The following is a 12,652-nucleotide window of genomic DNA, read 5'->3' on the forward strand; positions in this document are numbered from 1 at the left end:
TATGCGTGACGTATGCCTACACGTCGGCCACGCCGATTTGCATGAAGCGGTGTCCCATTTCTTAGGGAAGGATCTCTACCCTCGCTTCCCTCATCAAGGGTTATCTGGCAAATGAGGGCACTCAATACCAAGTGGAAGATTTAAGGGGTAGAAATGGGACAGGCCCTTAACCAGCCTTAACCCTAGTGAATATTGACCCTGCAATGATATTTGGACGGTGATTTTATCCAATTTCACCAATAAAATGTAATCCCAGAAAAGGATACAGTATCCATGTGCTCTCTCTTTATCATTCTTCGTTCCTACATTGTAAATCTGATATGGAAAGTGTGTTGTACACCCTCTACATACAGCACTGAGACAGTGAATGATGGGCAGTTTCACACGGTGGAGCTGGTGACCTTTAATCGAATGGTGAACCTGTCTGTGGACGGAGGAGAGCCGACAACTCTGGACAGTCAGGGCCGGAGCCAGCCGGTGACAGGGGATGCACCTCTGTACGTAGGAGGTAAGAGCAGACAAGCACTCAAAAGCACACAAAAACTATTCATGGACCACTTTATGGAATTTTCAAGCTGACATCTGACCGCCTGTCTCCCCAGGTATGCCCGAGGAGGTGATGGACGCCTCTCTGGGTCTCTCCTCCCAGACCCTCAACATGTCCAGTTTTCACGGCTGCATCAGGAACCTCTACATCAACCATGAGCTGCAGGACTTCACCCGCAGCCACATGAAGCCAGGGGTGGTGCCGGGCTGTCAGCCCTGCCGCAAGCTCTACTGTCTGCACGGGATCTGCCAGCCCAACGCTGCACAGGTAGGAGACACACAGCCAACACAAAACAGCATGTGTCAACAGTGATAAGCCTTACAAACACTAGAGTAACATAAAAGTTAAATCAAAGACTAATCGTGCATTAATAAGAAAAAATACATATATTTTAAGAATTTGAGAATTTTGTTCTTGTGTAGATTGTCCCTGAACTCAACCTCGACATCAAAATCTGTACTTTTATTAATGTCCTGTTTATCTAAAAGGGCCAAAAATTGTTTCACCGCTAGGTTTGCTGATGTGCACTGCCTGTAGACCAAAACAAAGTGTGTCATGAGCCACACCTCCCTCTACCTCTGCTCTCCACCGCCACCCCCCACTCGCCTCGTCTAAACTTAGTTTAGCAGTTAGCGATGTCTTTCACTCACTCTCAGTCTCTGCTGTGTTTAGCTATTCCCCTGCCTACTTCAATGATGATGGTACCTGTAATAAATGTAATATATTTGCTGAGATGGAGGCGAGGCTCAGTGACTAGAAGAGCTGGTAGAAGCGCTCCATAGCTGTAAGTTACTCCAGTAGCCGGTGGCAGCCGACTCAGCTAGAGCCATCGCCGGATCCCGGCTAGTGCTAACACCGGGAGCTAACGCTAATGTTCCTACTCTTCTCCGTGAGTGAGAGCGATGTTTTAGCCGGGCTACATTTTACAGTGCTAATTGCAAATGTTAGCTGGGCTGCCGGGCTACTCACCTAACACAACCGTAACGCCTGACCCATTGCTGGGACCGAGCCGCTAATAACTCAAGCTCCGGACATTAACCCATGCTACGATTGTAACATTAAATTTAATTGAATTGACATAGCGACATGTGCCTAACGTTACTGTTACACTAATTAAAACAGACATTTGACTTTATGTTGTACCTGTCCAGGAGAAGAAGAGCTAGCTCCGAGTCAGATTGTAGCCCCTTTAGCTCTCGCAGTGCTCTCCACCTTGGAAATGCAAGGCCAATGTTAATCCGAGTTCTGTCCCTTTCTTTATCCGACAACTTCTTCGCCAACTACCGTTGTTTCTTTAGAGGTTATATCAGATCCTGGTCGTTTTCAGGTGGACGTTTCGTTCCGCTCTCCGCCATTTCGCTTCGAAAATAGGTGCTGCCATTGCTCACTGGCTGTAGCCTTTTATAGGGAGGGAGGGCCAAGGGCTCCGAGAGGAGGGAGGAGGCGGCGATTCACATGAACGTACATGAACGCGCAGCCGGACCAGCTTGTAAACAATGAGCTGGAGATCAACACAGAGAGAGGGTGTGTGACGTCATGCTGTACTCCAGATGAAATGGATGATAAGATGCTCTTTTTCATAATTTATAATGTATCAGGAATTTTCCTGAGGTGAAGATCACTTGAATGTTATTTTATTTCATTTGGCATGTCGTAGCAAACAAACATGGCATTTCAGTATTTAAAGAGCTCTCTATTCTCTTAAAAACGTTGTTGCAAAAGGAAAACTTTGAGGGACACAGAATAAAGGAGGCAGAGGAGGAGAAGGTTAATGATGTTTAATGTATTTTTTTTGCACACAGTTTTTCAGGTTCAGACATTTATTAAGATTTTTCTTTTCACTGATAATGGATAAAGAAGATAAAGTAATAAACATGTTGTGTTTTCAGGGTCCCCAGTGTCACTGCCAGCCCGGTTGGACGGGACAACATTGTGACCAGCCAATAACAGGAGGCCTTACTGGAGCCGATGTTGTCACCACTGCAACTGGTGTCAACCCGTGTGAAGGAAGCAAGTGAGTGTTGATTTTCTTGGCATTTAAATCATGCACTTTACCTCCACTTAACAAATGCCATTCCTCATGACATGAATTCAAAAGTGTTAATGTGACAAATATATAGATTCCTGTTAATGTTGTGTTTCTGTTGATTTGTCCTTCATGTCAAGTGTTTTCTCCTCATCTTCTTCATTGCATTCATTAATCCAGGTGTGTGAAGGGTGCGTGTGTGGCACTGGACACACAGACTTACCGCTGCGACTGTGTGGAAGGATACCGTGGTGCGTTGTGTAACCTGCAGGAGGAGCCGGCGGGGTTGTGCCAGGGTCTGCAGTGTTTGCACGGCCAGTGTCAGATGATGGAGGACGGAGAGCGCTGCATCTGTGAGCAGGGATACACCGGAGAGAGCTGTGATATAGGTGAGGAAGGACAAGGGATCAGGGTGCAAACAGCTTATTTGATGTAAATGTTTGTAGAGATGGTCACTGTGTCAGATTATGTGTCATGGAGCTTTAAACACGTTAGACCCCCACCACTCATACCTAACAGTCTTTCACAACCTGCATGAATCACACAAGAGATCAATGTGTGAAAGAAAACTCAAACATGCTGGACTGTCTGTGCTCCAAAAGCAGAAGCAGTTGTCTTTCACTAACACACGCTACACAGATTAAACAGTTATCATGCCCAGTTCTCACTTTATTCCCTACGCTCCACATGTGTCAGATCAGACTATTATTGGTCTGATCCCAGCTTTGGTGTCATCCTGGAGAACGTATTCACACCCATGCATCAGTATATATTTTAGATCAGTGGTTCCCAACTGGTCCAGCCACAGAGTCCAGATTTCTCCTTAGTCGTTAGCTCAAGGTCCACACAGTTTAATGCACGTGCTGACCGTGCATGCAGCCTGTTGTAGGTGCTCCTGATGACCAACTTTAAGCTGTCTTTGTACTTGTTTCACAATATCCCCTCAGGGATCCATAAAGTATTTCTGATTCTGATTCTGATTAACAAGTTGCTGTCAAGTTTGCTGTCTCTGTCAAGTAGCTGCCCGTAAATCACTCACTCTATATCATGAAACAGGACTTCAAAACAAAAACTCTGTGCTGGAAATTTACTGTATCTTTTAATGTATCTTGTGGTCCATTCAAAATGGACCTGCGACCCACTTTTGGCTCTCAAAAACTATGGTTTTTCTACTGCTGTCTCTATAGCACAGTATAATTTGTAAAATCTGTAGTAAATCACAGCTTGTAATAAACAAAAAAAAAGACATTGAAAATATGAAGGTTAGTTCACCCAATTTGATTGTGAATAATCAACTAATCTTTCCTTTGGGGAAAAAAGTAGTTCCAGTAAGTTAGTTTTGAACTGTATATTTTCTTTTTTTGTCCAAGACAGTCTCTGGGACAACTTGTTGCTGTCCTGTTTTCTTCAGCAACTTATGCTGCGTTCATGTTACGGGCGACACTTTGACAGACTGCAGTTCATTTTCAATGAAAGCCAGAGACATGAAGCTACAAAGTGACGCCCGACATTAGTGTTACAAGCAAAAGTTGAGCTTGCCCCTCAAATGGGGCTTAGACTTTTTTCAGAAGCACAGATACTTTATGTCCAATTACAGGTCCAATTAGGTGACGTTCAGTTGAGATGCTTTGTGGCAGGAAGCAGACACACACAAGCCCATGGCGATGTAACTATGCTAATGAGCGCTTCAACAACGCTTCACTGGCGACTCATGTTGTGTTTAACTGTCGCATGAACACGGCATTAAAACTAGGGTACGCAGTTTTCTGGAACAGACAAAAAAGTAATAATAATAATAATAATAATAAAATGCTAGAACTTAAAACACTTTGTCGCAACAGTCATTCATTTCAATCATCCCAATCGTGACTGTGATCCCGTTACCATTATACAGCAGCAGTTCCATGAGAATAATCGTCCTGTGTCGTTGCAAACATGTGAGCCGGTAGAATCCGTTGAGATGACACACTGTAATGTGAGGCTTTAGCTAGCTGCTAGCTAAATATGAACTTGAAGCTGCAGCCGTGACTCTTTGGTTCTTGTTAACGGAAGGCTAAATTATAAGCCACATTTTCTCCACCTCTGAAAGTCTTTCCCGATATTATATATGTGTTTTCTTTTGTTTATTGTCAGACTCTCTTTTTGATGAGTCTGTCTTCCTTGTTGGGTTTGCTTTGCAGTGTAGGCCAGTGGTTCCCAACTGGTGCAGCCACAGGGTCCAGATTTCTCCTTAGTCAGTTGCGTTTGTCCATGTCGTCGAGCTAGTTTGCTGTTTCTGTCAAGTAGCTGTCCGTTAGTCACTCAGCAGGAGACGACACTGAAAGATAAAAGCTCTGTGCCGAAAATTCACTGTACTTAAAAATAAAGTGTGTTTTTTCAGACTTGATGTGTTTGTAAGTAACTTGCAATCCAATCAGAGTGGACCCATGACTCACTTTTTGGGAACCACTGGTGTTGGCAGTTGTTGCCAATGTGCACGTGCATCTGAATGTTAGAACAGCCAATAGAAATGCCCTCTCTCTGAAATGACCTGTGGTTGGCCAAAGTCTTCTGTCACAGGCTAGATTTTCTCACGCCTGAAAACAGAGCCAAGAGGAGGTGCAGAGGTCTTGAGTTCTCTCTAATTGTTTTGTCGTATAGCCCTAGTGGTTGGTGGGAAATTCTTTTATTTGTAATTTTGGTGAAATGACCCTTTAACTGCTGACTCCTCATCTGTCAATCCTCCCTGTGTGTCCCCGTCTACAGAGTCCCCGTGCCGAGGTGAGCCGGTGAGAGATTACCACCGCCTGCAGCATGGGACCGTCCTCTGCCAGACGTCCAAGCCTTTCTCCTGGGTGGAATGTCGGGGGCGGTGCCAGGTGGGAACCGAGCCGGGCGCCACCACCGCCACCTCCTGCTGCGCTCCTCTAAGGGTCCGACGTCGACGGCTCACTTTCGAATGCGACGACGGGACCTCGTTTACGCAGGACGTGGAGAAGCCTGTGGAGTGTGGCTGCAAGGAGTGTGTGTAGTACTGTGGATGTAACGGTGCGCACATACACACATGCAGATACACACACACACACACACGTCTAAACACAACACACACACACCAAGCTGTACACACACTGTAAGGATCACTGATAAACAGACATTTTGGTGTTTGTTTTGTGTGTTTTCGCGCACAGACGCAGTTTTGTAACATAAGACAGTCCTCCCCTCTCGAAACATGAAATCAACGAGTCAACCTCATCGTCGTCTTCCTCCTCTTCACCTGCTGCAGCAGAGCCTGCGCGCTAACTACCTAACTCCAGCTCATCTTTAATACTCGTGTGTGAAAAGCCTCCGTATGCCTTCTCGTATGTGTTTTTGATGTGTGGCTGGTTAAGTGCTGCTCTTCATTCCCTCACAGCTGCGACGGTGAGCTTATCGCAAGACATAAAGGTACTAATTCAAGCCAGGGACTCGTTTATGAAATACAAGGTCTCTCAGTCAAATTTGACATGTTAAAAATCAATGTAAATACTTCACCTGTCAGATTTCATGTGCAGGTGTTTCTGAGTGGCAGCACTGAGGTCTGTCGGTTTGATGAAGGAGGGAACTGCTGGTGAAATAAAGCTACATTTTAAAGTATTGTTGCTGCAGACGTGACTGCTGTTTAGGCTCCAGATTATCTGCTTCACTGAAGAGGGTTTAAGCAAGTGATTGAAACGACTTTATGTGTTGATCTTACAATAATCAGGAAGGTGAAATCATGAGCCTGTCATCACAGGGTACCCACAGGGTCTTTAAAGTATTTAAAAAGCATGAAATTTAACCTTCTCAAACGAGGGCTTTAAGATATTGAATTTCATTTACAGAGGTCTTGAAAAATCTTGGATCTTGAAAAGCCTTTTAGACCATTGCTCACATACTTCAAAAGATAACATCAGCGCAATATTCAAAACAGTTTTTACCAACTCTAAGATCGTGGTTTGTTCTGCAAGTGGAAACAACAAGACGGCGTACATCACCAAATTTGGTCTGGCTGCGTTCATCACGAAACAACCGACTGACCAAATCAGAGAAGCCACCCATTTTGTTGTTATGTTTAATGACAAAACAACAAAGACCAAACAGTTTAATATGATTGTGAGTATTATAATAAATTGTTTTATTGAATTTAAGTACTTAGAAAACAATTCTGTTCTAGGGCTTAAAATCAATACTGGTTTTTCTATGATGTCCGTCATACTTTTGCCAGTATGGCCATGAAACTGACATTGGATTTCTTTTCTCAGAGGTATTAAAAAGGTCTTAAAGACTTTTAAATTTAACTTAAAAAGGTCCTGAAAGGTCTTAAATTTAACTTGGAGAACCCTGGGGGTACCCTGCATCATCCTCACAAAATTACATTTAACGAGCAGAAACTCTGAAACACAGAATGTGTCGTAAACACAAAATAATGTCCTGATTGAAGGGTGTGTCTAAGACACAGCTTTAAGAGTCCTTCCTCTTACAATGCATCTAAACAGAAGACACTGTAGGAATAATTTTTCTCCTTAAAGCAACTGGAAGCTGTAGGTTATATCAACGACAAGCTAAAGTACAGAAATATGAATACAGACTGTAGCTAGTCATTTTAGTCAGGACAGTTTATGCATTCTTGACTTTACTTATTACTTATAACAGATTTTATGTCCCGCACAACATGACAACAGAATAGATTTTAAATTAAATTTAGGCAATTAAATGAAGGCTGTGGCTTCCATTTTAAATTAAAATAAACTATGAAAGTCTTGCTCACAGTAGAAACCTTTAAATCCTAGAATAAATGCAGGTTATTGAGTTTAGCTCATAATCCCAATGTAAATAAAAAGGTCACCCTGCCAGCATACATAGTCTGAAGGTCAAAGGTCACAGGGTTCACAGGGGACAGCAGAGGGGTCATGATAGGTTCCCATTGCTGCTCACCAGACGCCCTTTCTCCCAGTTTAGACTGGCGGGGGGGCTGGGAGTGTGTGTGTGTGTGTGTGTATGTTTTGTACTCCTATCCTTGTGAGGACCAGTGCTTATAGACCTTGAGAATAAGAAAATATTTCGGTTGTTTCTCACTTCCTCAATGGTCGATTTCTGGGTTTAAAGGACAGTTCACCCCAAAATCCAAAATACATAGTGTTCCTCTTGCCTGTATTGCTATTTATAAATCTAGATTGTTTTTGTGTGATTGTATCGGCCATGACGATATCTGTCTTCTCCCAAATATAATGGAGCTAGATGGCACTTGGCTTGTGGTGCTCAAAGCGCCAAATTTAATTTTCTTTCTACCTAATTACACAAGCCAACCTGTATCACAGCGCAGAAGGAAGCATGCATCAACTGCCAGCTCACCTAGCAGTACTGAACTGGCCAACGTTACAGCTCAGCGAGGAGGACGCCATTAATGTTCACATCTTGCACTTTGACAAGCCGGAGCCTTTTGTTCATGAGCAGATGTACATTTGCTAATCTCTTTAAACACATCTCTGTATACAGATGCAGAATCCGTAGGTGACACGACTAGATTTTGGTATTTATAGTGTTTTAGTTTCTGTTTGTAGACTACAAGTCTGATCAATCATGTTTGAACAGAGGTGGAGCGCATTGGCTGAAATGCATCTCTGAACCCATCGTCTATCGTCTGTTGACGAGTTAGCTTTATAGTGGCTTTTTTAATATATCTGCATTCATATATGTATTTATAGGAATTAGTCAAAATAATTTGCGCGCAGAGGAGGATGCTTTGGCTTGCTCAGCCTGAAATATTGCCCCCAGAGGCTTTATTGTCGTCAAACGATAGCCGATGGGTTCAGAGATTGCGCTCTTCCTTATGCGCAGTGATACAAAAAAAATCCTACATGAAACTGCTCACAACAAGGTCTGTGGATTATCTTGAGTGATGGGGTCATGATTTCTGGAAAGAGACATTGCTGTTGAGTTTTTCAAATGTATTTTTTTGGTGCTTTGAGCACCACAAGCCAAGTGCCATCTAGTTCTATTATACTGGAGAGAAGGCAGACATCTCTACGGACGATATCTCCAACACTTGGCAACTCACACCAAAACAATCCAGACCAATAAATAGCACTACAGGTAAGAGGAAAAATATGTATTTTTGATTTGAAGGTGAACTACCCCTTTAAATTTTGTTTTTATTGCTGACGTTAGAACTAAGTTTGAGTTAACGTGAAGGGCTGCGTATCGAAACCTCAATATTGTTATGGTACTAACCAAGATGTGTTTAGCAGCGGGTTCAGAAGGCTGTCATATAGCTTTTCTTTATAGCTTTTTAACATTTCATATTTCTCAATGTAAGGTGTCGAAGGGTATCAATATTATTGTGTAAAAACAAAAATGAATTTCAAATAATACAGCCCCGATGAAATGATTTGGGATTGGCTATGTAGCTGTGATGGTTAGCGTCTGAGGAGGGCACTATGTGAATCAGGGTCCTCACAAGTATAGAAGCACAGTGTTGTGTGTGTGTGTGAGTGTGTGTTTGTCACTGTAAAGACGCTTCCAACAACAAGACGCTGTCCCTGATAATGAGCTTCATTATACGACGATGCAGTGTGTTTGTTCGGATCAAACGCTTCCTTTCCGATTTGTCAGAAGAGCCAGTGAACGCATCATAGAAATGCCACTCAGAAAATGTAGCTTTTATATATGATGACATGTTATTTATATGGATGTGAAACTAAAATAAAGGTGCGTAATGTTACGTTTTAACATGTTTTTATTTGTTTTTTTAGCCTGAGTTAAATTTTCCATAAAAAGCCGACGAGTTGTTTCATAAATCAGATTCAAACTAATGTAGCTTTTATTATCATTATTATTATTATAACTGCAATACATCTACACACAGTAACAGCCTAACAGATTGTAATATATATTATAAGCTTATAATGCATTTGATTTTGTCATAGTATTTTTATATGTTGAAAACGATGTTGTCACTGTATCATCTGTAGACTGTAGAGGAATCTTTGTTTTCAGTCGCCAAAAAAAATCATTGATGGGAATTTTACAAAAAAAAAGAAGAAAAAAAATCAGATAGTGTTTCGGTTCATGTTGTCTCACCTGAAAGCAGACAGCAGTTAGTGCTTCTTTTTCCTATTTATTTAAATAAAGAGCTGTTTCTCCTTCACTGTTTTTCCTTTTTTTTCTTTCTTCTTCAACCTTGACACTGGCTCTGGTTTTCTTGTTGTTGCTCTGACCTTTGACCTTGTTGTGTCACGGCTGTCTAGCGTCCAGGCTGAGTCAATAGGCGATGGCAGCTCAGGGAGAGAGAGAGAAAAGGGAGGATGGTGGGCAGAAGGAAAGAGAGAGATAACGGAGGGCGGGAAAGGAGGCTAAAAAGGGAAGAGGAGAGGTGGATGGAGTGATGGAGGAGGATGGGAGGCCTGTTTGGAGACAGTGAGGGCAGAGAAAGATGGAGGACAAAGTGAGGAAGGATGGAGGGAGAGGAAAGAGAAAGAGGGATGTCCCACTGGGAGGGGGGGTTGGGGGGGGGGCAGCGCNTCTGCAACCCATCCAGCCGGCCTCCCCCCGCTCTTCAACCTTTCTACATCACCATCTTTACCCCTTCCCCCCCTGCTCTGTCTTTAAAGGAGGATAAAATCATAGCAGCGGCACCTTCCCAACCCCCCAATTCCAATAAAGCCTCCACATCTTCTCACACTGACGATCTGCTGCACACAAAGGACTAAAACACACTGGCAGCCTGATTGTCAGCTGTACGATTCATCATACGTAGAATTACCGAGGTGTTTGTCTCCAAACTGGATAAATGTAAACAATACATCCAATTTGGCAAAAAATACATCATCAGACATCGTCTGCACAAAATATTGACACTTAATTCAGCAACAGTGATATTCTATGAAAGAATTTATGTTGGGCAGACTTATAAGAAAAGAGGAAATGTATTCAATCTGCGAGGGGAAATGGGTTCATTAAAGCAGAAGTAGGAAAACAAACAGAGATATATCGCACTAATAAACTGGCTCCTGGTTGTTTGCAGAGTTTGTACTGACAAAACAGAAAGAATTACAGATGGTTAGCAATAAAAATGACACTGTATTGCACATATTTATACATAAACTTATACTTTTTTTTTTTTACATGGCTGCTGGTTTAGAGAGCAAAGCCAAGTCAATGGGCAATGGCAGCTATATATAGATTTATCTGTGCACAACAAACACTATAAGTCCTTTAAATGAGCCATTAAGACCAAAAATATCTCAGTGTATCTATACTGAGAAAACACTATGAATATATTTAATGCACTTTAGTATCTCAGTTATGTTTTGTGCATGTAAACGTCATATCCTAGTTTCATAAACCTGAATATATTCCTAGAGTAACAAGACACTTTCTCTTATCCGGGTTTCTGATCATTCTCTGTCATGTTCGTACTCTCGGTGCATCCTGGATTTAAATGATATAATACTTAGTAAAACAAATATGTGATGCTAAAATAAAACTTAAAGTCTGACTCTGGCAATGCAAAGAATCCATGTTATTATACCTCCATGTTGGCTGCAGCCATGGTTGGAGGTGTTATGTTTTTGGGTTGTCCACCAATCGATTCCATTTTCATGAATGCAACATCTTAAGAACGTCTTGAGGGAATTTCCCCAAATTGGCATAAATGTCAACCTGGACTCAGAGATGAACTGTTTAGATTTTGGTGGTCAAAGGTCAAGGTCACTGTGAACTCATGTTCGTCTCAGTCTTGTAAAGAGGATAATCCAGGAATGCCCCAACAGAATTTCGTCAAGTTTAGCAGAAACGCCCACTCATAGTCAACAATGACCCGATAAAAGGTTTGGTGGTCAAATGTCACTTTGATCTCATCTCATCATCATGAACGTTGTATCTCAGCAACGCCTTGAGAGTATTTTCTCACATTTGGCACAGATGTCCACCTGAATTCAAGGATGAACTGATTAGATTTTGGTAGTCAAAGGTCACTGTGATATTACATTCTTGAGAACGTAATATCTAGAAAACATTTTGAGTAAATATCTTCAGATTTGGCACAAATCACATGTGTCTCAATCTCCTGAATGAGAATTTGGCACAAATGTCCACTTAACTCAAAGATGAACTGATTCCTAGACTGCCCCACTCTCATGAATGCGATATCCCAGGAATGTCTTGAGGAAATTTCCCTAAATTTTGTACATACCTTTACCTGGACTCATGGATGAATTGATTAGAGTTTGGTGGTCAAAGGTCAAGGTCACTATGACGCCACATCCGTCTCATTTTTGAGAACCCAATATCTAAAGAATGGCATTAGGAAATTTCTTCAAATTTGGCACAAATCACATCTGTTTCATTCTCCTGAATGAGAATTTGGCACAAATGTCCATTTACACTCAAGGATTTACTGATTAGATTTTGGGGGTTGAGGATCAAGGGTCACAAAAAACTTGTGACTTGGTCGCTCACTCTCATAAATGTGATATTCCAGCAATGCCTTGAGGGAATTTCCCCAAATATTTTTTACAAACCTTAACCTGGACTCAAGGATGAGCTGATAAGAATTTGGTGGTCAAAGGTCAAGGTCACTGTGACCCCACATCTGTCTCATTCTTGAGAATGTAATATCTAAAAAACATCTTGAGAAAATATATTCAAATTTGGCACAAATCACATCTGTCTCATTCTCCCGAATTTGAATTTGGCACAGATGTCCACTCACACTCAAGAATGAACTGATTAGATTTGGGTGGTTGAAGGTCAAGGTCACAAAAACCAGTCATGGCCATAACTCAAGAATTGATAAACCGATTATGACAAATTTTCAGCCAAATGTCTGACAGGATAAATTGATTTAGTGATGACATTTTACATCTAAAATGTCACTTCACTGTGACATCATAATGTTCTGCAGAAACACTTCTCTGGTCATTACACAGTGCCGTAACTCAGGCACAGAAGGGGAAACATTTGGTTGGATACTGAATCTGTGAAACTAATCTTGGGTTTAGAATCTGTAGCTTCTCTGCAGCAACATCTACAGTATATTCATTTACCGTCATGGCTACATGTGAATCTGGACTGACAAGAAT

At 41.9% G+C, this 12,652-nt stretch overlaps 1 protein-coding gene across 1 annotated transcript in view; it reads left to right on the forward strand.

Annotated features, from left to right (window-relative positions):
• slit1b (slit homolog 1b (Drosophila)) overlaps positions 1–9,711 on the forward strand; it is a 110,619-nt gene extending 100,908 nt beyond the window's left edge. The window contains exons 34-38 of the mRNA XM_050045353.1: positions 354–508; positions 603–814; positions 2,437–2,561; positions 2,754–2,962; positions 5,319–9,711. Of these exons, the coding sequence (XP_049901310.1) occupies positions 354–508; positions 603–814; positions 2,437–2,561; positions 2,754–2,962; positions 5,319–5,584 (967 nt within the window). The 3' untranslated portion in view covers positions 5,585–9,711. The remainder of the gene's footprint in view (positions 1–353; positions 509–602; positions 815–2,436; positions 2,562–2,753; positions 2,963–5,318) is intronic.
• Positions 9,712–12,652: the final 2,941 nt, after the last annotated feature.

This window comes from Epinephelus moara, chromosome 5 (assembly GCF_006386435.1).
Source record: "Epinephelus moara isolate mb chromosome 5, YSFRI_EMoa_1.0, whole genome shotgun sequence".
Lineage (NCBI taxonomy): Eukaryota > Metazoa > Chordata > Actinopteri > Perciformes > Serranidae > Epinephelus > Epinephelus moara.